General features: G+C 39.9%; 1 protein-coding gene across 2 annotated transcripts in view; it reads right to left on the bottom strand.

Annotated features, from left to right (window-relative positions):
* The window catches only part of LOC122061479 (receptor-like protein 4), a 46925-nt gene extending 32214 nt beyond the window's left edge, over positions 1-14711 (bottom strand). Inside the window, exons 1-2 of one of the 2 annotated variants that reach the window (XM_042624747.1) lie at positions 14376-14711; positions 12329-13384 (exon numbers count right to left, since the gene is read on the bottom strand). In XM_042624747.1, the coding sequence (XP_042480681.1) occupies positions 12329-13384; positions 14376-14463 (1144 nt within the window). In that variant the 5' untranslated portion in view covers positions 14464-14711. The remainder of the gene's footprint in view (positions 1-12328; positions 13385-14375) is intronic. The other variant, XM_042624745.1, reaches the window with a different exon arrangement.
* Between the last annotated feature and the right edge of the window lie 11575 nt (positions 14712-26286).

Genomic DNA, 26286 nt, shown 5'->3' with positions numbered 1-26286 from the left:
GGGGGGGTGTGGTTTCATGGTAAAGACCTGAGGAGCTAAAAAGGAGAAAAACTGATTATAGAAAAAGAGAACAATTGTATAACTGATGTAAAATTACAGCAAGGAAGCTTTTCATTTAGCACCTCTTCTATGGCTGGACAATATTTACCTTTTACCTTTGCATGTACAAACTGTTACTGCACTTTGTAGAAGTTCAAATTTTACTGCAATTTATTAATAAGTTTAGAAGATTTTGTATGATTTTTGCATAGGATAATCCTTTTTTAACTTTTGATTTTTCATATGATTAATTTGTGCTGCAAGAAATTATACTGATGCTGAAGAGAATTAAAAGATGGATGATTTTTAAAATCTCTAGCGCCTTGTATAATGCTGAAGGGTTAAGGCTAGAGAACAGCATTAAGATTGTTTCTCAAGAAGATGTTGGGAAATAGCATCTCGATTTTAGACTCCTCACATGTGAGTTGATCAGAAAAGTGGAAGCTGCATGGGAGTTTTCTTTATTGTCACAACATTAATTACTTCCATATCATTTTTCTCAATCTAGTTGTTGCAATATTAAACCTTGTAACCAAAACCAGAAACCAGAAAAGAGAAGAAGAGAAGAGAAAGAAGAATGAGAGAAGAAGATGAAGCTGATAGCAGTCCAAAACAGAGCAGCCTGCAATCAGTCCAGAATAAGACTGATCGCAGGTTATTATGTTATATTAATAGCCTAAAACAAAAAACCAAAATTACAAGACTACCCCTTACATAAGGATAAAACCCTAGAAGCAAAAAAGGAACCCAATAGGACCAAAAGGCCCTTATCGGGTCCTCAGATTAGCACTAATCCCTTATCAGGATTAGCGTCAACCTCAACATTCCCCCTCAAGCTGGAGCATACACATCACCCATGCTCAGCTTGGTACAACCATTGCGAAAAGTAGGTGCAAACAAAGACTTAGTGAATATGTCAGCTAATTGATCCGAGGAAGGAACAAACGGAGTCTTTATCAGCCTCTTCAGAACAACATCACGAACAAAAAGACAGTCCACTTCTATGTGTTTGGTCCTCTCATGGAAGACCGGATTACTAGCAATATAAACAACAACTTGGTTGTCACAATACATTTTCATAGGCTTGGTCATTGGAAATCCCAGCTCCAAAAGTAACGACCGCAGCCACATCAACTCTGCAGTGGTATGAGCCATGGCTCTGCACTCAACCTCTGCACTGGACTGGGCAATAGAAGTCTGCTTCTTGCTGCTCCACGTAACAAGATTACCTTCAACAAATGTGCAGTATCCAGTAGTAGATCTCCGATCACTAGCAGAGCCAGCCCAATCAGTATCAAAATACCCCACTAGGTCCATATGCCGATTAGGATGGTAAATCAACCCTTTTCCCGAGGCACCTTTGAGATAGAGAAGAACAAGAACATCAACAACCCAATATGCTTTCTGAGGAGACTGCATGAACTGACTAAGAACTCCAACGGCATAGGAAATATCAGGATGAGTCACAGTGAGGTAAATTAACTTGCCAATCAAGCTCATGTACTGATGCACATCCTGGAGGGGTTCACCATCATCCACACCAAACTTTTGGTGAGGATCCATAGGAATATCAACAGGTATGGATGCAAGCATCCCAGTATCAGATAGAAGATCCTCCACATACTTCCTTTGAGACAGATTGATACCTTTCTTGCAACGGATTACCTCAATCCCAAGGAAATAATGAAGTTGGCCTAGATCCTTTGTCTGAAAATGGTGCTAGAGATGATCTTTTACTTCAGAAATTCCTACCTCATCATTACCAGTCAGAATAATGTCATCAACATATACAACCAAGACAACCAAGACAACCAACTTATCACCTCTGCGACGAACAAACACAGAATGATCATAATAACACTGAGAAAAACCACAAGTAACTATGGTAGCCGTAGCACTGAACTTGTCAAACCATGCCCGAGGAGAATGTTTCATCCCATATATAGCCTTGTGTAAGCAACACACACGACCTGTACTCTCCCCCTGAGCAACATTACCGGAGGTTGATCCATATACACCTCTTGCTGTAGATCACTATACAAGAAGGCATTCTTGATGTCTAACTGAAATAAGGGCCAATCAAAGTTGACAGCAAGAGAAATAAGAAGAACAGAATTCAGTCTAGCAACCGGGGAGGTCTCAAAGTAATCAACACTATATGTCTGAGTATACCCCTTAGCAACCAGACGGGGCCTTCAACCTCTCAACGGGGCCTTCAACCTCTCAACAGAGCCATCAGAATGATACTTAACAGTGTACACCCAGTGACACTTCGCCAAATCCTTACCAAGAGGTAAATCTACCAGACTCCAGGTACCACGACTCAAAAGAGCATCCATTTCTACATCTATGGTAGTATTCCATCCATAGATACGGAGGGCCTCAGTATGGGCACGGGGAATAGGGTTAGTGGAAAGAGATGGGGCAAGACCATGGATATGAGAGGGAAGATGAGATAAAGACACAAGTTTATCAATAGGGTACATAACCATAGATTTGTGAGTACAAGAACGAGTACCTTTCCTGTGCGCAATTGGTAAGTCATCAGACGGAGGAGGAAGAGGAGCTTTACCAAAGAAAGCCGGCAGTGGAAGGAGTGAAGCATCTGGAGTAATTACCTCGGCACTTGGCTGTCCAATCTTCTTCCTGTGCTGATAAACCTGTAGAGGAGGGGAGTCACTGGCACCGAGAGCATCAGGGAAGGGTATAAGGGAGGGTATGGGTGGAGGAGATGGAGAAGACCACTCTACACTAGACGAGGGCACTGGAGGAGGGTAGAATGAAGTATCTTCAAAGAAGGTCACATCGGCATTGACAAAGTTCCTGTGTATAGTAGGGTCATAACACTTATACCCTTTCTGAGTACGAGAATAGCCCAAAAAAATACATTTAGTAGACCTAGGAGACAACTTAGCAACTTGCATGTGCAAATTATGAACAAAGCACACACACCCAAATACCCGAGGAGGAACAGGAAAACTCGGTAAATTAGGGAACATGACAGAGAAGGGAGATTTGTCAGACAAAACAGAGGATGGTATGCGGTTAATCAAATGACATGCAGTTAAGACACCATTACACCAAAAATGTTTAGGAACAAGCATATGCAACATCATGGCCCGGGCAACCTCAAGGAGGTGCCGATTTTTGCGCTTTGCTACTCCATTTTGCTGTGGAGTATAGGCACAACTAGTTTGGTAGATCATCCCATGAGTATCACAAAAATTAGAAATATCAGTTTGAACATATTCTAAAGCATTATCAGAACGAAAGATTTTAATAGGAATGCCAAACTGAGTCTTTATTTCATTATGGAATTTTGAAAATACATGTAAAAATTCAGACCTGTCCCTTAATATGTAAAACCATGTAAAGCTAGAATGATCATCCACAAAAGTCACAAAATACCGAAACCCAAATCTATTACTGACTCTGCAAGGACCCCATACATCATAGTAGATTAAGAAAATAAAGACGGACTACGAGACATAGAGTGAGATGGGATTGCCACACGGTGATGTTTCCCCAACTCATAAGCCTCACACTCTAACCTAAGAGTAGACTTAAAACTAGGAAATAAAAGCTGTAACCTAGAAATCGACAAATGACCTAAACGACAATGCCATTGGAAAGGAGTGATGTCCCCAATAGTCGTAACAGAAGCAGAAGAGCTAGGACAGCCGCTGTTGAGGTAATATAATCCATTCTTTTCACACCCTCCACCAATCGTCTTCCTCGTGTGAAGATCCTGAAAGACACAGTAAGAAGGAAAGGATGTTACTGATAAATTTAACGAACTAGTTAATTGATTCATTGAGAGAAGACTTAATGGAAATTAAGGAACATGTAAGATAGAGGATAAATTTATGGATGGGGTAGGTGAGATAGAACCGTGACCTAGAAATGGTGTTGAAGCACCATTAGCAAGGATCACAGAGTTAGAACTGGAACTAATAGAAAAGTCCTTAAAAAGTGATGAATTATTGGTTATATGGGCAAAAACACCTGAATCAATGATCCAGGGGGTAGATGTAGTAGTAAGGGTTGAGGTACCTGTGTGGGCTAGGGTAGCAGCGGATGTGGATGCACCAGTAGATGTATTAGCAGATGCCTCTAGAGTGTGCAAGCGCTGGAGCAACTAGTTGATGTCATTGCGTAGACCGGTAGCTGAATCACCTGAAGAAGGTGTTGGTTTAGTGTCAGCGGGAGTCATTGTGTCCGTACCCTCATCTGACACTGCATGATTAGCTAACTGTGTTGCCCACTCTGGTTTGCCATGCTTTGCTCAACAAGTCTCCACAGTATGATTGGGATTTTCGCAAAAAGTACACTGGAAAGTTGTACGGTCAGAGGACTGTCCACTAGATCCACGACCAGCCGACCCACGACCTCCCCCACGACCGCGACAACGTCCACAGTTGGCATGAAAGGCAGAATTGTCTTTGGAAGACTGATCAGGTTTTGTGGAAGAGGTAATTCACTACAATTGTGAGTAGGTATCATTCAGAGTAGGCACAGTATCTCCTGCCAATAAGTGACCCTTTACTGCCTTCAAGTCATTATTCAGACCAGCCAAGAACTTGGAGACGAAGAACTCGTTACGCTAAGCCTTCAATTTATCAATGTCAGTGGTCAAGGGTTGGACGACATTGAGTTCTTCAACCATACCCTTGAAAGTATTGTAATGTTCTGCAAGTGGCTTGTCTGACTGGCGAAACTGAAATAGTTTTTCATGGATATCATAGATACGAGTCATGTTCTTCTCCTGAGAGTAGGTCTCCTTCAAGTCATTTCATACTCCCTTTGCAATAAAATGAAACATAACATTAGCAGCGACATCTGGTTCCATACTGTTCCATAACCAGATGAGGATTAAAGCATTCTCTTTCTGCCACTGAGTATAACCAGAGTTAGATTCCTTGGGAGGATCAAAGGTGGTGTAATCAAGCTTATCCTTTGCCATCAGATAAACCTTGACCGACTGAGCCCAAAGAAGGTATTTCGAGCTGCCCTTGAGCTTGATAGATGTAATTTGGACATTCACATTGTTTGAGGTAGAAGAGGTAGTAGTAGTAGTGGTAGGGGCTTTGATCTCAGCCATGAGAATCAAATAATAATCTCCCAAAATCAGATCTGAAAAACCAGCAGCAGTAAGCAATCGGACACCACAAACACCAAAAAAAAAATATTGACCCGATAGGGGCAGCAGTTAGGGTCGAGCTAGCCTTGATAGAAGACCAAACAAATCTGCTAGAGAAGGTAGTAGCATAGAGAGATAAAACAGTGGACAGCAGCACTTCAATATCAACAGTAAATAAGCCCACAAACAGGGGCAGCAGCAATACACACTGCAGAGACAGGGGCAGCAGCCATAAAAACAGGGAGGGAGAAGCCTCAACCTCAACTAGTACACATACGAAGAAGTAGTAATAAAGAAGAGACCTAGTGTTACTTATATCATGATAACTAGGTCAAACCAGGTAATAGATGCAGCAAAGAGGTGGCTGCACACCAGAAAAAATACCGCTAGGTCGAAATCAGCAGCGATGGTTTGTGCTTAGCCAATCGATTTGATTTAGACCTGCTTTGATACCAAGTTGCAATATTTAAACCTTGTAACCAAAACCAGAAACCAGAAAAGAGAAGAAGAAGAAGAAGAGCCGATAGCAGTCCAAAACAGAGCAGCCTGCGATCAGTCCAGAATGGGGCTGATCGCAGGTTATTATGTTATATATATAGCATAAACAAAAAACCACAATTACAAAACAGCCCCTTACATAAGGAGGCAACCCTAAAAGCCAAGTATGAACCCGATAGGACCAAAAGGCCCCGGTCGGGCTCAAGGATTAGCGTCAATCTCAACAAGGGTTTTCCACCCTGATTAGTCTTTGATGCCAAGGTTGTTCTACCCTTTCTATTGCACTGATCGGCTTTGAAGATGACTCCGTTGGGTTCTGCCTATCTGCTTTATTGCTTATGTTAGCCAACTTTCATCTTAGGAGACCTCTCCAAACAAAAATCAACTTTTTAGGGTTTTTTACCCACATCAATTTTTGGATTTCAGGGTTTTTCCTGCTTTTTGTTGCTTCTGCTGCTGCCTGTGCTGGGTATATTAGGCTGTTCTAGCCATTCTTCGTCCCGGTAGACCTTCTTTGAGTGGTCATTATGTCAGAGATCTCAACCACATCTACTGGATGGTACAAATTATCTGATGTGGTCTTGCTCGTGCCTCATCTCCATCAAATCCAGCAGCTTTTATGGGTATCTTACAAGGGGCACAAAAAGGCCTACTGCTCCAGGTACAACTGTTGATAACTGGGAATGTGCAAATTCCCTTGTCATGGCATTCCTCGACAACTCTATGAAGCCACAGTTGCTCATGGCTATCTACTTCTTGACTCCACTGCCAAAATATGGACGGCTGCCCAGGATACATATTTCAAGGTTGGGAATGATGCACAAATCTTTGAACTCTGCAAAAAGATTCATAAGGTCAAACAGAACGAACTGATTTTGTCGTAATACTATGCTCTGGCTCAGCTGGAGGACAACCACTGTATCACTATTTTACCACAGCCTACTCTGCTCTAGAAGAGAGATCTGCTCTTGTTTCTAGCACTCTGCTTCCCAGTCAAGCCCCACGGTATGGTCGTTCCTCTACCAAACCCCCTGTGAAGTGTGACTACTACAGTAAAGAACGTCATACTAGGGAACACTGTTGGAAACTTTATGGCCAGGCCAATCACACTGAGGCATCTGATTCTACCCAGCCTACCATCCTCTCCTCTGATGAGCTTCTTTCTATTCGACGTCTTCTGACTAGGATGGAGTCTTCTCAACCAACTACTGTTACATCTACCTCCGTTGTTGCTACTACTAACTCCAACCCTACCAATTGAGATAACCCTTTTGTGGTCATAGTAAATCTATTTCTTCCTCCCTGTGGATTATTGACTCTAGGGCATCAGATCACATGACAGGTTCTCTCTAACTTTTTACGCAATATAATCCTTGCTCTAGTAATGGTGTGCCTGACTAGCTAATGGAACTTATTCCACTATCTCTGGAAGTGGTTCCATCCATTGTTCACCTACTTTGTCCCTTTCATATGTTTAACATGTCCCGTCCTTTCCTTCTAACTCGCTATTTATTAGTAGTATTACATCCAATCTTAATTGCAGAGTCACGTTTTCCCCTGATTATTGTGTATTTCAAGATCGGGTGACAGAGGCACTGATTGGTTCTAGTAGGGTGTAAGTGGTATGTATCTGCTTGATGATGGATCTTCTTCGGTCTCTGGTTAGGCTCTTCAGATATCGTCTCCTTTCATTTTAGATTTACTACAGTGGCACCGTTGGTTGGGACATCCTCCTTTCGGGACATTAGCTAGGATTTTTCCTTCTTTTAGGCATTGTAATTCGAGTGATATGTTTTATGAAGCCTGCGTTTTGGCTAAACAAACTCGAACCAGTCATTTTCCTTCAAATAATAAAAGTGTCATTCCTTTTTCCGTAATACACTCTGATATTTGGGGACCATCTTGTATTTTATCTATCACAGGCTTCCGGTGGTTTGTTACTTTTATCAACTACCACTCTCGGTGCACTTGGGTTTATATGATGTGAACCAAGGGTGAGGTTTTTTCTTGCTTTCAACACTTCCATCGTATGACTTAAACTCAGTTTAATGCTGATGTGAAGGTCCTTTTCAAACATAGCTCCCCATAGGATGGTTCATCAGACTAGTTGCGTCAACACTCCGACTCAGAATGGTGTGGCTGAATGGAAAAATTGCCATCTTTGTGATGTTGCTCGGTCCTTTATGTTTTAGATGCATGTTTCTCCCCAATACTGCAGTGATACGATTCCCACAAAGGCCTTTCTGATCAACCACATGCAAGGATTAAAGTATCGGTATCGGCCGCCGTATAGGTCGACTAAATTTAAGATATGTATCTAAGGGGTATCGTATTGTATCGTATTGGAGATATCATGCCTTCCTGGAACCTTGGCTTTCGTTCACCTCTAGACCTTCTCCAGGGGTCCCTACTTTCCCTATCCCGACCAAGGTATTTGGCTGTGTTTGTTATGCTTAGGATCATCATCCCCATGGCAAGTTTGATCCTCGTGGCATTTGGTGCATTTTTTTGGGATATTCGGCTACTCATAAAGGATATTAGGGCTACCATCCTCCATCCCTATGTTGGTTTGTCACTAGGGATGTTATCTTTAATGAGTCAACCTCCTACTACTCTACGTCGCCTCTTCAGGGAGAGTCTTCTTCCACAGTTGAAGATGTGTTGCTTTCGCTTGTGTCGACTTTTGACTTTGCTATCCCACCTCCATCTACTCCAATTAATATTCCGGTTCAGAGGGAGAATTCTTCAGATGTCCCTTCAGATGGTCTGGTTCAGGGGAAGACTGATGTAGTTCGGCCAAAACCAGAGATGCGTGTCTATGTTCACAAGAATCAGAACTAGATCACCGCTACTCTACCTTGCCAATCGTCACCTCTTGATACTGATCTAGTTGCCTCAAACTCTGGTAAATCTCTTCCCTCTCCTGATGTTGACCCGAGTCTTCAGCTACCTATTGTTGTCCACAAAGGTACTTGTTAGTGTACTGCACATCCTATTGCTAAAATCATTTCTTATGACTCACTTTCTCCCTCCTATTTTAGTTTTGTGTCCTTTCTATCTTTTGTCTCTAATCCCCAAACTTGGAAGGAAGCTATTGTAGAGCCACAATGGCAGGCAGCTATGGCTAAGGAGATGCAAGCATTGAAGAAAAATGACACATGGGATCTGGTTTGCTTCCTTCACAGAAGAAAATAATCGGTTGCAAGTGGGTCTTTACAGTTAAGCAGAAGGCTAATGATACAGTGGATCGTTATAAAAGCAGGCTTGTTGCTAAGGGCTTCACCCAGACTTATGGGATCGATTACCAAGAGACATTGGCGCCAGTGGCCAAGACGAACACTATTCATGTTATCATATCCTGTGTTGTGAATCTAAACTGGCATCTCCAGCAACTAGATGTCAATAACGCATTCCTTCATAGGGTAATTAAGGAGGTGTATATGAACATTCCCCCTCGGCTTCTATACTCCAAAATCAGGGAAAGGTGTGCAAACTGAAACGTGCTTTATATGGGCTGAAACAATTACCACATGTTTGGTCCAGGCGCTTTCACAAGGCTATGTTTACTAGAGGCTATTCTCAAAGCAATGCTGATCACACATTGTTCATCAACGCTCTAGTGGTAAGATTACAGTGTTGATTGTTTACGTTGATAACATTGTCGCCATAGGTGCAGTGAAGAATTTTCTCGCCTCAAGTTATATCTAGGAAAGGAATTTGAGATTAAGGATCTGGGACAGCTTCACTATTTTTGGGCATTGAAGTTGCCAGGTCCTTTCACGGTATCTACCTATCTTAGAGGAAATATGTGCTAGATCTTCTCTCTGAGACTAGTATGTTAGGATGCAAGCCGACTGATACTCCCATTGATGCTAACTCCCTTTGGTAAGCAAGGAAGGTGATCCAGTTGACAAAGGACAATCTCAGAGATTGGTTGAGCAATTGATCTTCCTTTCTCGTACTCGTCCTGACACTACTTATGCCGTCAGCTTGGTGAGCCAATACATGCATGATCCTTATTCGTCCCATAGTTACTTGAAGTCTATCCCAGGTCCCAGCATTCTCTTCCCTCCGAACATTCACCTTTGAGTTAAGGTCTTCACAGATGCAGACTGGACAGGTTCTCCTGATGACCGCAGATCTACTACAAGCAATAGGAGTTTTGTTGCCGACAACCTTGTTACCTGGAGGAGTAAAAAACAAGTTTTTGTGGCTCGATCGAGTGCCGGAAAAGATTTGTGTGATGGCTCAAGGAATCTGTGAAATCCTATGGCTTCACAATCTTCTCACTGATTTGGTTGTCCCTGTTACTCTTCCTATGCAGCCCTACTATGATAACAAATCTGCAATTGGCATCGCTCACAACCCAGTCCAACATTATAAGAAGAAAATAGATCATCACTTCATCAAGGAAAAGTTGGATTCGGGTCTTATCAATGTGCCTTTTATTCCTAGCAATGAATAACTAGCTGATGTGTTTACTAAAGGTCTTAGTAGTAAGATGTTTCATCCTATTATTTGCAAGTTGGGCATATGTAATATCTATGCACCAACTTGAGGGGGAGTATTGTAAAATGGGCACATTGGTAGAATTTTCTTGTAAGGGTATCTTGGTCTTGTATTCATACTAGATTGTTCTCCTCCATATTATAAATAAAGTTGGATGGACACAAGTCATTATTTCATCCAACACAAGTAAGGGGAAGAATTTGAATGTAAATCCCTAAGTTGTTGGCCACATCAGCACATTTTATCATCGTTGTCAACACACAAAGTCAGTAGTTCATCAGAGGAAGAAGAGTTGTGGTGAGTGTAGTTGTTATATGCGTACAATACAGTGGGAAGTAGTTGCGGATTTGTGTAGAGTATTTGAGTAGCAATCTTTTGGGCAGGCATATGGTCAACTAGGCTGGATGACCAAGGAAGCTATGGAGATGTTGTAAGCATCATGGGTATAATGTATAGCTTTCAGTGTCAGTGAGATGGCTTAGTTGGCATAGCTGGAGAGTTGGCCAGTAATTGGAAGTTGTGCAAGTCCTTGAGTGCATGAGGTGGTGTTGCCAAAGATGAAGCATGGTATATTGTGAAGACCAGGCCAGTGTGAATATGAACACAAGTTGCAAGGGAAATGTGAAAAGCCGAAGTCTGAATGTTTCGTGTTGTGGTTGTAACTTTACGAGTGTTTTGAGAAGTCCTTCATTAGGAATTTGTGGAAGCTCAAAACATAAGAAATATTGATCTCTGAGTTTACCTTCCAACGATTCAAGAATCATGTCAATCCGATGTCGGAGTTGGAAGTTATGACTTGATCATCAAACATGGCGTGTGTGCTTCAGGAAGCTTTTTCTGCATATGCTTCAGATTCCAGCTCAGTTCTGGAACCCACACACGGAACTTTGGTTGAAGGTGTAAACATGAAAGTTGTAGCCTTTTGAGTCAGCTTTCATGTTGAAAAGTTGAAAAAGAATAAAGTCAATAGGAGATCATTCGAGAGAATTATGAATGTTTTCATAGAAATACGCAAAACTATACAGTTTTGATGTCGAACACACCCGTTTTGCTGGCAAGTTGACCATTGATGTCGAATAAAGTGCTTCAAATGGTCAAAATATGTCTGAGGGAATCGACATTTTGAAGATTACATTAGACATTAAAAGAGAGTTGTAGACAACAAAGCAACGGCAAGCAACACTCTATCAACGTTGACACAGGCCATTTAAATGGCGAACATGCCAACACTGGACCTTTTTGGCTTAAGTTGTGTGTTGGCTATATAAGGATGACTTGTGCATTTCGTGAGTGATTGGAAAAACCTCATCTAAGGGAGGTTATTTGAGAGAAGAAAGAGGAAGAGAGAAGCTCTCACCTTCAAGCCCTAGAAGATTGCCCTCACCCTTTCCTTGATTGTGAGTTATTGAGAGGGATCTTCAAGTTCTTCAAGAAGACATCTCAAGTCTTTGAGAAGAAAAGGAAGAAATATGAAGAAGAAAAGAGAAGAGTGCATCATTGATTGAAGAGGTTCAATCTATAGCATCTCCGGAGGTTACCCAACAGCATAGGTTGACCCATTTGCCAAATCCCCTTATATTGTATTTCATTGTATGCTAGGGGTTTGAGAAATTGCCTAAGTGAATACTTGTATTGTATTGTGAGGGATTTGTATATGTAATGATCTTGCAATTGGGGCATACAGTATAAGCACATTGTTTGTAATCAGTGGCTATCAAGTGGGTGCTCGAAAGAGGGGTTGTAGCTCCTTGGTAGTGGGTGCTACCTAAATTGGGGGTGGGTGCTCCCTTGTAGTCATAGCTGCATAAACTAAGGGTTGTAGCTCCTCTGTGGTGGGTGCCACATAAACTAGGATTTGATGCTCCTGACCATAGATGCGGTCGAATCGTTGAATCATACATCACACCAAGACCGTAATTGGGTTTTAACCCAAGCAGTCAGCATTTGCATCGTGGATGTAGGCACACTGCTGAACCACGTAAGCCTTATCTTGTGGTGTGTGCCTGTGTACTTGCATTGCTATATTATTCGATGCAGGATGGTGTGCGAAGGATGGGTATGTGAAATTTTTAACTGGATGACCAATCTAAAAATTCTAAACAGAATCAATAGAATTATAGGTAAGGTAATCAGCATGGTTACCTTCTTGTGCTAAGGTCTTGGATTCTGCGGGAATAACCTCAAAAACCTCAATGGCATTGATGATGGCATGCTTTCCTTTCTTAGGGTGTATGGTTATTGTCAAAGTCCTCCCATTAACAGCAATAGTCTTGTTCAGCACGAGAGCCGTATAACTGTCCCCACTCAGTTTTATAATATCAACATCCTTGAATGCAGTATCACCATTTATTAGGATATCAAAAACCCTTTGACCTTCTCCTTTTGTCCTAGGATCAATTTCTGCAAAATGCAACCAAATTGAGTAGTTTCTTGTAGGATCGACATCCATACTATATGATAAATCTGGCTGACTGTCGGTACTAACAATCGCTGTCTGATAAAGCTTTTCAGGGTAGTAGTTCGGCGAAACTGAAGCTTGCTTGATGCTTTTCTCAGTGGATATAGCCAGATCAGAATCTTGCCCAAAAGTATTGACTGGACTCCAGAATCTATCCCCACCCCAGTGATCCCCACTGTAGTCTTCATCATACTCAGGCTTCCCGCCACCACCACTTAGTCTCCTGGCTGTTCTAAGGATTAAGGCCTCACCCCATTGGGGACCAAAATAATATGCTCTGTCATCCACTTGAAGAATTTCTATTGAAAGTATAGCTGGGTCTCCATGGCCAGTGCTATGGAAGCAAGTGGAGACAGAACCATCTGAAACAAATACAAGGGCCTCAGCAAATGATTCCTCATCTTTGGTGCTCCAGCCCGACGGTAAAGAATAGATCTGAGTTCCTTCAACTGAAACATCAAATAAAGGTTCATTCTGAAAATTGGGATCATGAACTAATGCAAAGAATATACGCACTGAGTAGTGTCCACTGGGTACTCTATTGATATTATAGCAATTTTCTGGGCCATCAGAGAGAGGGAAATAGCGAAGTGTTGAGAGTGGAGGAACAATGCGACTTGTTCTTGAAGCATTTGCTGGCCTCCCTGCTGTATAAGCGAAATCCTTGTACCAGAGGGTATTGGTTGGTTTTGTATGGACATTGACACGAGATCCACAACTTATGCGCATAGCAGTTGGCTCTGCACAGAAGAAAACCCCATTTCACAAACATACATCAAGCCAAGGAACAAAAAGAAATAAATACATGAAATTAAGCAGCTAAGCTGCAGCTACTAGCAACCCTGTTGGCTAAGAAGAAATTAAAAACCCACAGAATAAAAGTAACTAATTGTGAACCGCACGACTGCCTGAGCAACTAAGCATGATTCATCAACTCTACAAATTGTACAACAATATCCTCTGCTTCTTATTTCACTCACTGAAGTTGTTGTCGTTAACAAAGAGTGCCCCATTAGTACAATGAAAATGATCATTAAAATAATAAATTGCAGTTCCCAAATGTGAGAGGCTGTTACTGCTTCAATGGTTCACTGATAACTGAAATTGCAAATAGGCAGAGAAAAGCACAGTGAAATGGTTCACTGAGTTCAACACTCTCAGTTAGATAACATACACAAAAAATGCCTGGTTGCCAAGAAATTCATTAAAAAACTAAAACTCTTAGCATTACCTGTATCAATTTCTAAATCCAACCATGCCTCAATATATATGGGTTTTCCTTTTTTCCAATGCATATACAAAATTCCACGTAAAAGCTAAATAAAACAAAGGCTACAATGCATAAGTGCAGGTACACTTCAAACAGAATTTCAGTCTCCCCACCAATTCTTACTCTCGCAGCTGATGAGGGTCTTTATTTTTTTCAGACCAGAGTTCAGACCCAGAAGGGAAAGAAAACAGCTGTGTAATATTAAAATAATCTGTTGAGAGCATTGAATCCACCAAAATCTGCAGAACACTCGTTCAAGAATGCTCCTTAGGATCAAATCGTCGCAGCAACAAAACCTTATCGAGCTAATGAATGCTTAAGACCGACCCCAATGAGGTGGGATAAGCTAATTTGAGTAAAGTTGAGTTGAATTAATGAATGCTTATGAATTGTTTAAGAATGGGTGAAAAAAAAGAACCAGGAATTGAAAAGCAGCGAGAAAGAGGGAAGTGGTAGCTCACCTTGCCGAGGAGAAGAAGAAGGACACAAAGCTAGGAATAGGGTGAGCTGCAGAAGCAGCAGCAGCAAGATGCGGTGCTTGAGCATCATTAGCGTTCAATACCTGCACCTGCTACCCCCTTCCCCTTAAACACCCCTTAAGCACTCGCAACTACCCAATTCTGTTTTTGCTCCTTGGGTTGGGGAAGTTAAGCGATGAAGAGAATTGAGACTTAGGTGAGTGAGACAGAGACGACGACGGTTACTTTTAAGAATGCGAGAGCGAGAGCGAGAGCGACAGTTAGAGTGAACTGTGAAAATTTGAGCAAGTGCAGAGCAAGCAACGGAGATTAGATTTTTTATTTCAGCAAAAAAAAAAAAAAAGGGAGATTAGATTCTCTCTTCCTTTTTATTTTTCTTTTTAACAAAGATTTTAGACAACTTTTTCTATTTTCAATCTGCGCTGTTGACCAGTGAAGTGATGTGATGTTCTGTGTTCTAGATCGGTGCACAAAGTCATGGATTTGGCTTTTCGTATCGGTATCGGTTTCTGTCGGATTGATATCAGAGAAGAACACTGCGTATCACTCACTTTTACCTTTTGTTTTTTCAAAAAATGTATTTTTTTTTTACTGTTTTACCCTTAAAATGATACAGGTAATCAATCCAAATCGATTAAGGATCGGAGATCGATCTCAGTCAATACAAATAAAACATGATTAATATAACTAATATGATCAATACTTGAAACCATAGTACAAGACATTGTTCGAAAATTAGATTTTAACTCGGACGAATCACCAATCATCTAAATTGAACCAAAAAATCATATAATCATATAATCCGGTCAAAAGTCTTGACGACTGACTCATGCTTGATCCCATCAATCTCACATTTCGCTCGACTCGTAATATTTTCTTAGTCATAAAAAAATCACCAAATTAGGTTCATCTTTTCTTTTTTTTTTTTAATCACCTTCTTATACACACGATACACTAGAGAAAAATAAGAGAACACTTGGAAATCTAAGAAAGATAATATATCATTGTTTACGAGGAGTAACATGACATAGAGAATGACATTTAATGCCACATGCTACTTTGTTTTTCCTTTTGAAATGTCCAATCGTCCTGAATTAACTTGAGATTTAATTTACTATTAAATGAGTTAAAATTTACCTCTTTGAATTTAATTATAGGGAAAAGTTTGGGTATACCACCGATTTCAAGTATGCTAGCATACCTTTTCCCTTATATTAAATGAATTAAAAATAACATGATTTGTTCATCACCAGGTATGACTCACTTGACTCATCAGGTTTTGAAGAGGGCAAATTGAATCGAAAAACATGATTTTCCAGTTATGAGTTACTGTTAATAACAAAATTGTGATTTATCTCAGGCAGTATCTAAGCACAAACCTTAACCACCCCCCCCCACCACAAAAAAAAAAAGCATAAGGATGAGTCTGGAATCTAGATCACATCGTCTATAGGGTGGACCCACCATTGGAGTACAAAACCCACATCACATGCACAATGTGAGATCCTAGGGGAGAGTACCCATATGGGGAGAAGATCCCGACTTGTAATTGAGTAATTGTAATTGTGTTATCAAGCCTACTGAGGAATTATATCCAATGGTTGCATTGGTATTTATATGTGGCAAAAAATGATGGCCACATGCCTTCCCGCATTTTCATTCTTCTATGACATTCTCTCCTCCATGCCAACAATGTGGCAACAGAACCCAAGAGAGAAGGCCAAGTAGATTGCTAGAAGACCTAACGAGGAACAAAGAGGACAATGGAAACAACATAAAGCTTTGGAGAAAAGGCAAAGCAGATAGTATAGGACAAATGATGAGGAGTCGAGGAGACCGGGGCAAAAGATCAAAGAGTATAGTGGGCAAGGATAAAGATGATGAAAATGGCTCCACCACTAATGACATTGAAGACCTCAGGAATAACACTTGTGGATATGATAAGAAGAATACTGACTAGACGCATAAATGGCTTTGTAATTTCTACCTTTCAAGTTTTAATGGGTTTCTATTTTTTTATTGAAACAAGTAGTTTAATAAATTAATACTATGGAAAAAATAACCTTGCGAGTCTGACGCAGAAAATGTCTAGACTGTCCAAAGTGAGAAAAGTTTGTGTTGCCCCCCTTGACGTGCAATGAATGTGCTCTCACACACCCTTCCATTGGTCCACTACTCTGGTGTTTCCTATGCCAAACCGGCAAGGTTCTCTTACCCACAAATACTATATATAAAAAAAGGACAAATCTAATGCATGAGGTTCCCATCACTACGAGGTTTGAGGAGAGTCATAATATATGTAACCTTACCCCCGCTTTGCGGAGAGGTTATTTCTAAAAATTAAATATTATATATTAAGATTAAATATAAGAGTTAAATTGTTCATTTCTTTATGTTTGACAACCAAATGATAAGATTTTTTTTTTTTTTTCCTTTTCTTTTCCATCCATGTCTTGACATGAAAAAACAGCCTAAAGATTTTTTTGTAGAAGAAATATATACTATGTTGGACATTACACCCCTTAATCCCCAAACCCCTTACTGGGTGAAGCAATAGAGTCATCTCATTATAAAATTGGGTACCACCAATTGCGTGAATAGTAGTCTTCAATATACTTCTACCTTTTGTGAGTAAGGCACAGATAACATAAGGACTGAGTTTTCCTTCAGAATCCATTCACCATGGCAAGTTCAAATGCAGTAGGAGGGTGTTTTGGTAAACATATTAAAAACCAATAGAGTTCTGAAGCACGTGGAGGTATTGGGAAGGTATTTTTGGTGAACATACTAAAACCCAATAAGGGTTTGTGAACCTTAGGATGGAATGTGAACGTTCCACCCCGGTGGGGGAAAATTTTCTTCATTGCATAATTTTTTTTTTGTAAGGTCCATTGCATAAAGTTACATGTTCCCTGCTTGGGTTAAAACCCAATTCCGGTCTTGTGCTGGACTTGACTGGTGCAATGTTGGGCGGAGTTGCAATAATGGTGTGAGATAGCCAGAGAAACAAGGACGGACAACACTCAAAGAGCCATTATAAGTTTCCTTCATAAATTCCACAAAGTCCCATAAAATCGATGGGACTTTGTGAGCGTGTGGGGTGGGAGAAATAGTCTGCCACGTGGGCCAATGGAAAAATTAATGTTGTCTGCTCAAATCTTGCCCCAACAATTGAACTACTCTGAAATTATTTGATTATCAGAAAAGTGTACCAATAATCCCACCCCAACCATCTCACCCTACAAAACCCCACTATTCAAATGAGACCTTAGAGCTACTACATTTATGATACAAAGTAGTAACATAAACTCCCTCTAATGGTTAGTTTGAACACCCTAAGGTGCATGAGAAAAAAAAAATCATATTTTTTTTAAAATTTTTTGTTTGGCACTTTATATCACCTTCAATTGGGATTAAAACCTCCCTAATGCAAATTAGGGTTTCAAGATATATGGTTTATTTTGGGCCCGTTTGATAACGTTTCTGCCACTTCGATTTCAAGAAATGGCAGAAACATAAATTTTCGTTTCTAGAAACAGAAACAGAATTGAAGGTGTTTGATAGTCATGTTTCTGGAAGTCGATAGTAACCAGCGAAAAGAATGGCCGCGAGTCGTTTCCAAAAATGGCTACTTATTTTGCCTGGGTCGTTTCTTGAACCATAAATAGGTAGAAATTTCTATTTCTATTTCTGAAAACAAGTGAAACGAAACATTTTTATCAAACGCTTTTTGTTCCATTTCTAGACATAGAAACGGCAGAAACACGTTTCTTGAAACGTTATCAAATGGGCCCTTTGTGTATGCATAAATCTAATAGCTGTCAAGTAGGATGGAACCTCAAAGATGCTTAGATTCTTGAGATCTATTGAAGTTGCTACCAAAACCAGGTGGTAGCCATTGACAGTGGTATTTTTTGGCAACCCTGTGGATCTCTGCTAACCTTCGTAGCATGGGTTTATGAGACATATCAAATAGTTATACTATTCAGTTAATTAGGAATTTGACCCTTAAGACTAGGGGTGTCAATACCTAAATAGAACCGGACCGAGCCGATTGAAGCTGGACCAAACCAAACCGAAGCCTTATTGGGTCTGTTTCGGTTTGGCATATTGTAACCCCCTTAGGAAATCCAACCATACCGAAAATCGATTGAACACGAAACCAAACCAAAACCGATTCAAAAACCATATCAAAACCGAATCAAACTGGTAAGAAATCAAAAACAGCCCAAAAATCACCAAAAAAATCAAAATTTGATAGTTTTGTATGGGAAATCAGACCCAAACCGGTCAAAAAATCAAAACCAACCAGATTACAAACCAATACAAGAAATGAAGCAAAACCAAAACCAAACCGCACCGAAACCGAAACCAAACCAAAACCAAAATATCCTTATTGGTTTGGTTTTACCTTTCCCACACCGAAATCGATTCAACCCGGACCAAAACCGGGCCGAACCAAACCGTTGACACCCCTACGTAAGACCATACTAAGTATTCATCTTGTTTGGAATCTATTATCTCTATTCCTTGTGACTCTACTTTATAATTAATTTTCGTTCTTTTTTCATTAAAAAAAAATCGCAAAGAATGAAATTAGGGTTTTGGATTTCAAAGTTCACAAATCAAGGAGAAAACAAAACCTAGGGTATTTTTTCTTTATTGTAATCGGTCGATTGAATTTCTTCCCAAGAGCATGTTTACAAACCATTATAATGCAATCAATTGGGAACCCTAACCGATAACTGGACAAAACCTAAAATCATTTTAGTGTTAGAATTTGTAGGTTTTGAAAAGAGGATTAAGTATTAATCTCTATGAGAAGTCTCTTAATGTTTTCCTATGTGTGATAAGTTTAGTTAGTAGTCGTCTTCCCTCCATATAAAGTTAAGGGTGTAAATTGGTTCATCCAAGAGACTGCTAGAGTGAGAAAAACTGAACCGAGAACTAAATTGGTTTTGAAAATCTGTACTCAAACCAAACCTACTCAATTCGGTTCCGTTTTGTTTGTATTCAATTATGAAACTTTGTAACCAACTACTTCAAGGCTTCAACCACATATCCTAGAGGCAATGAGATCAAAGTAGATGATAGTGAGGCCAAGGTGGAAAATGGTGAGGACAAGGATGCAGATCCCATTGGTATGCATGTTCCCAAACTCCACCACTCACTTCATGCTTGGTATCTAGAACAACCCCGGCACCAACTACATGAGCAACACCAGCCCCCAATTTACCCTTTCCTTTAAATGATCTTTCAAACCCATCTACTCTATGTGTTTCTCAACTCAATTGTTCTAAAACTATAACAAATAAAACAAACAAACAAATCTAAGAAAATCAGTTGTTTTGTTTTTAATAATCACTCCTCCCACAATTTGACATTATTAAAAGCAAAACAAAAGTGTGGGAGGAAGTGAAGAAAGTGATTATAAAACTAGTACATTAAGTGGGGAGAGAGAAGATGGACGAATTCATTAAAAAAATATATGGTAGGAATTGATGAGAGGATTAAATATGAGAGAGAGGGCATTGACACCATAGCATGTGTTACACGATAGTGCCGCTTTCTTTGAAGTGTTGTCACACAACTGCCTGCCTAGAAGAACCTCTGTCTCTCTCTCTCTGTCTGTCTCTCTCTCTCTCTCTCTCTAGTTCACCTGGAGTGTTGTCACACAGCTGCCCACCTAGAAGAGCCACTCACTCTAGTTTCATTGTTTTGAAACCATAAACGAATTGATTCTTCTTCAGTTTGATTCGTTTTGATTTATTACGTTTGGTCTCAGTTTTGATTCCAAATTGACACCCTTAGGTAAAGTCATTCCTCAGGTCACATGCTAATAGTTCAACTATGGAATCTTTATGACCGAACGGTCATATTCTCTACCTCGACGTGGTTCTAACAAACCTCATATGATGCTGAAGACTTCCTTCAGTATTTCACATGCAAAGCGTACACGTATATTACTGTTTAAAGTCTCAACCATTTGGAAGCCTATATTGATAAGGATTATTTTAATCTCTTGCCCTGGAGAAGCAATCAAAGCTTGAGATAAATTGTTTGGAATAAAAGCGTGAACTAGGTGAAGTCAATGACAATAACGATTATATTCTTCATCCTGTTTTGATCACTCAAGATGAAGATGTTAGGAAAAAAAATTATATTATTTATTTTTCTATTGGTAGGAAAAGAATTTTATATTATTTATTTTCTTAATAAATTTGATCTTATCTTTTATGATAAAACTGATTTTGGTTTAGTTGTTGGCTCCCAACAGGAGACCCATTACTTAGTTGGATGTTACTAAAACACTAACTAATAAGGGATTCTAATTGGCCAAAAAAGATATTAGATTGACTAAACAAAAATAAGTCAGGATACGATAGAACAATTCTCACCCTCCTCCAAAAAACGCCTCTCCCATATCTCTCTTCCTCTTTGAGTGATCGAGTATGTTGCTTAGGGTTTTATGAAAACCTGACGATTATAGAGGAGGTTGGATCTAAGGGAACGCAAAGTTGTACGTGTGGAAATGACTCACTGGAAATGGCTAAGATCACGTGGAGGTTCTGCACTTGTGGAGTTTCAAGTAATGATTGAAACCCTCGTATTGATTAAATATTGAATAGTCGACCCTACCGGTAGGATGATCTGAATCCCTTCCGCAAATACTTTCTATCAATGGTATCAGAGACTCTCTGTCGAAGGGGCACCTTTAATTTATTTCATAAAGCATATAGCATTTGATCCTATAAATTTCATTAAAAAAATCATTGAACAGTAAACATTGTTCACGGAACAGTGAATACTATTCATATTAACAGTAAACACTGTTCATAGAACAGTGAACACTATTCACCATGAAAAGTATATTTAAAAAATAAAAAAATAAAAGGGCGGCCAAACCTGTAAGAGTTGCAGGCTTAGCGGTTAGGAATTAGTTTAAGGAAGAAGAAAAAGAGATAGGTAGGGTTGTTTTGTTTTAAAAACTTGAAATGACATCAATACTCATATTTGTTTATTGGACCTTCTATTTTTTAATCCAAATTTAGGCTTGGGCCTTGTCTTTTAAAACAAAGTTGTTTATTTATATTATGGGGCTCATAAGCCTTATATTCGTATAAAATGTGTGGCACAACCCATCTTTTTTATTATAATGCTTCCTTTAACTTTAAATTAGATTTAATCTTAAGGGTTATATGGAAGTATGGGTGGGTTATGGGATTTTGGGCTTATGGGTTGGAGATGGTGCATATTAGATATGCATTTATGGGTTTAATTGTTAAATCCTATATGTAGGCGTAAGGCTTTTGGGCTTATAACATGGCTGAAAATGGACTTATGAATTTTAAGTTAAAACAAAATAGTTTTGTTGGGCTTGTTTTTTCTGTTTCAAAATTCAATCCAAGGAGATCAACCTATTTAATATATATATATATATATTTAGCCAAATTTTATAGAAACCCATATGGGGCCCACCTATATTGCTTTTATTTTAATTTACTCTTTTACATTAAAATGTTTAATGTTTTTTGGGTTTTTTGTTCAAGTGTTTTAAGAGTTAAAACACATGTCGAACATATGAAGGTAATGGATCCTATTACTAGGGCTCATCCACTTCTATTTTATATTAAAGCATTTAATATTGTGTGGACTATAAAAGTAAATTTTCATCTTATGAAATTAATACTTGTGCATTTTAATGGACTTGCATGTTTTATTACATAAGATAAAACAGTCTATTTTACTAAATGTTAGTGAAATAAAGTATGCATATATGAGGTGAGTTGTAACATGGGTCAAGAATATTATATTGTACATAGAGCCCAAACAGGCCTGTAACTTAAAGTGTTAAGTACTATTTTTCAGAAAATAGTACCCATTAAGCTAATTTGTACGTTTGTGTATTCTTTGAGTTTCTTAAAACCTTAGTGGATCCATGGGCCTCTTAACCCATATAATTAGATATGATTTAATATTTGATTTTAGGGGTGTAATAATTTCATGTACATAAGATGTACATATGTGATAGAATTGTAAAAAATTGACATTTTAAAATGTAATTTTATAAATCTTAATTTCCACATAAATGAAATGAAATGATCAAATACATGCATTTGTTAGTGGTTATGGGATTTAAAATGACCATATTGATGAATTTTTATATGGATGACATGTATATATGTAATTTTGAAATTGGTCTCCTATTATCTATTTACTCTCTCTCTCCTTCAATCTTTTTTTATAAACTGATGTACTCCCCTTGGACAGCCCAAATTGGTGGGTTGAATTCTCAAGATTTCTTTAACAAAGACAATGTAAAATAGAATTAGGATTTTATTTTATCATGAGATGATCGAGAGATAAATGATGACAATGATCGTGAGACGATCGGAGAAGTTGATCAAATGTTGATTGCTTGGAGGAAGCGACCGAGATCAAGATAAAATATTTTTTTATTATTATTTTCAATGTAATAGTTATTTTTATGTAACTTGCATTTACATTATCACTTAACTTAGGTTTAGTGGGAGTAGCTAATGAGGTTATGTTACTCCTACACATCTTGGAATCAAACTAACTTGCATGAGATGCAAAGTCAATTTGATCTCGGATACCATCTCATAACCATTACAGTTAATAATTTATATGTGATGCTTATTTTAATTGTTTAACATAAATACTTGCTTTATTACATGTGGTGTGAAGTTAGTTTAAATACATATAATACAATGTATGACAATGCATTGAATGTATGTCTATATGATTATCTATGTCTATGCATTCATGTTCCCCTCATTATAAAGCAAGTGTGATATGAGAAACCCTAACCGGTGGGATTCTCATGACCTCCCATGGTCGGTGACGGTAGAGATTTCATAGGTCAATTCTGGCAAATGTCAATAGGATAATGCTTGTGATTGATCAATGAACGGTCTACACTCATGTAATATCCCGCTTCTTAATCCCGGTCTGATTTCGCGGTTGAACCGGTTTAACCATGCAGGAACCGAGCCAGAGGATGTTAGAGCGGGTTCCTTATGGGCTATGATGGCATGGGTGACCCTAAACACCGGCTGGCCCGACAAGTCCGAGTCAGTGCCAGAAGAGACGGGAGTGCCCAAACCGTGTACGTGCACCTACCATAAGGCTATGTATGGATAAAACAGGTATTATATCTGTATTTTAAGATATATACGTATGCTACAATGTATGCCTGAGGTGGGGTTTGAGCCGAGGTCCGAGCCTGGTCAAAATCCCAAGTTTTGACTCTCGGGTGGGTATGACAGGTGGGTACACCCACCCACCTGAGTGACCCATCCATCACTATTCACTTAAGTAGGAATAGTATATAAAGCTTTATAATTTCTTTTCTTTCCATTTATTACCCTCGTACGTTTGGTGAGAAAAGTAAAGAGGAGAGAGAAAAGAAAGGGAAGAAGAAAGGAAGAGGAAGAAAGGAAGGATTTCAGTGGCGCCGAAGCTCGATCTTGCCATTCCGGTGCCGGGAGAGTAATCTTCAACTCGAGATCTACAGTTGGAGGTAAGAAAAGTTGGGTTTTATGAACATTCACCATATCCACGCTTTAAACCTTTGATTCGAGTATGGTTTCTCAAGATCTTGTAGACACCCTTTGAAATGATGAATCTAAGGTTTAATAGATGATTTATGTGTTGATCTTGAAGGATTTGAAGAGATATTGACAAGGTAGAAGGAGCATTGTGAGTTGGAAGTGATTTGGAGGGTTTGAAGTCATTCTTGAGCAAAGAAGGTACGATGGTTCCCCTCACTTGAATCTAACTTAAATCTAAGCTAGAACCATCCTATAGGACTCTAAAGGTGTGAAGAATGGGTTGAGAAAAGCCCTATTTGGGTCCCCAAGGAATGGAGGAAGTTGAGAAGAAACTGGGGTTTTTCCGCCAAAACCGGCGGGTACAACCGGCGGGTCCCTACCCGCCTGAGAGCACCCACCTGAGAGGGCAGGGGGTCCCTGGCCAAACCGGCGGGTAGGACTGGTGGGTCCTACCAGCGGGTCCATACCCGCCGGTCCAAACCGGCGGGTAGGACCGGTGGGTAGACAGCCCACCTGTCTGACCCACCTGAGTGGCCCCGAAGGTGATCCTTAGGTCCGATCGAGCCCAAATCGGACGTGGGACCTTCTTTCGACGTTCTAAACACGATTTTGACATCGGATTTCATTAATTTTGATTCTAAAATGGTGAAGTACTAACTCCGCTCAATTATGTTAGGTTCACCAAATCTTACCCGATTCGCTCCGGATCTCACCAGTACCGAGCGGGAATCCTTGTACGCTACAAGTAAGTGGAGAGAGGACGTTTGGCCTTATTTCAAGGCATTTGTTTGGCATTCATATAACTATATCTAATCTAGTCGTGTCATCATGAATGTGCTATATAGATTAGTCATTCCACTCATTGATGCGCATATATGCTATGTTTACTTTTCAAATGCAAATTAAATGAGATGTTATATGTTGAATGTGGACATCATGTTGCATAATGCATTGATAGACTAGATGCCGTGGTCGGCTTGGAAACGAATGCATTGGTGGCCCGTGGTATGGGACACGGAGGCACTATGCAGTTGTACTACATATAGGAGCATGCGGTATTAGGATTTTCACCATCCCGTGCTACGACCCTTCCCAACAGGGGTTGAGGTGTTGGGTTGCCATTTGGGGGGAAGCAGGGGTCGCGGTTGTCGGACACTGTGGCGGTTAGGCATTACGCCCGGCGAGTCATGTAGGACAGTCGGCAACCCCGGTGGTATTTCAAGAGGGCCAATCGTACTGCTTTTAAATTGCTGGAGTCAGCACTATCATTTCATTTATTTACATTCTGTTGAGAGCCGGTGGACGGCATTGTCTTTACTTTTCCGAGTACTCACGGTGGGCCTTCTCCAACAGCCCTATGGGCGTATCGCGGGAGGGAGTTCGCGTCTCGTACCCGGAGTATACGCGCACTGTGGTTGTAGTAGCACTAAAACCAAAGACTTAGTAATGTTGATTAGGTGTATGTGATTTAAAATGACTTGCATGGCATGTAGTGCATATGATGTGTTGTGATGTGTGGACTGTTGTGTGTGGTCCACCTCTCTACTTACTGAGCTAGTGAGCTCATTCCACGTGTACACCCCTTTTAGATGATTTTGCAGGTCATGCATCTGAGGAGCATGGGGTGGGTCCCACAGTCGAGTTTCCTGAGGAGGACTGGTGGACCCCTGAGGAGTTTGAGCATGGCGTAGACTGCGCGTGTGAGAGCTGTGCTGCGGGACAGCGGTTCTGAGGCCGAGCTGAGCTTCAGCCTTGATACCGATGCCGAGCTGTGTACTCTGATGATTCTGATATTTTCCTGTATATACTTGATACTTGGACTTTATTCTTTTGTGTATATATCATGCCTTCGGGCCCAAATGTATATAATTATGGTATCATCATTTGGGTATCAAGTATATGGGAATTATTTACAGGTAAAACTTAGTCTTCCGCTGATCTGATGAATTGATGTTAGTGTGTGTATGCTGTGGTGGAATACAGTATCTGATGATCTTGGCAGGTTTGGGTTAACCGGTGTTAACTCGGTCACCGCTCCGGTTCAGGGCGAACGGGGTGTGACAAACGGTGGTATCAGAGCGTGATGCTCTGCTCCACTCACAACATACCCTTAGAATCCCGTAGACTCTATAATAGGAAAATGGGGTTGGGCTAAGATAAAAGTTTAAAGATTAAAAGTCAAAGAAAGAAAGTATAAAATGAGGTTATATATTAAGTTGCATTCATGGCATGCGTGAGTGTAGTTAAAAGGTAATTAGATTGGAACTATAACCTATAAAGTACTATCTCGACGAAATTTCGGCAGCATAACGGCGTAA

This window comes from Macadamia integrifolia, chromosome 14 (assembly GCF_013358625.1).
Source record: "Macadamia integrifolia cultivar HAES 741 chromosome 14, SCU_Mint_v3, whole genome shotgun sequence".
NCBI lineage: Eukaryota > Viridiplantae > Streptophyta > Magnoliopsida > Proteales > Proteaceae > Macadamia > Macadamia integrifolia.
The sequence above is the reverse complement of the archived record's forward strand: the minus strand, read 5'-3'. Positions and strand labels throughout refer to the sequence as shown.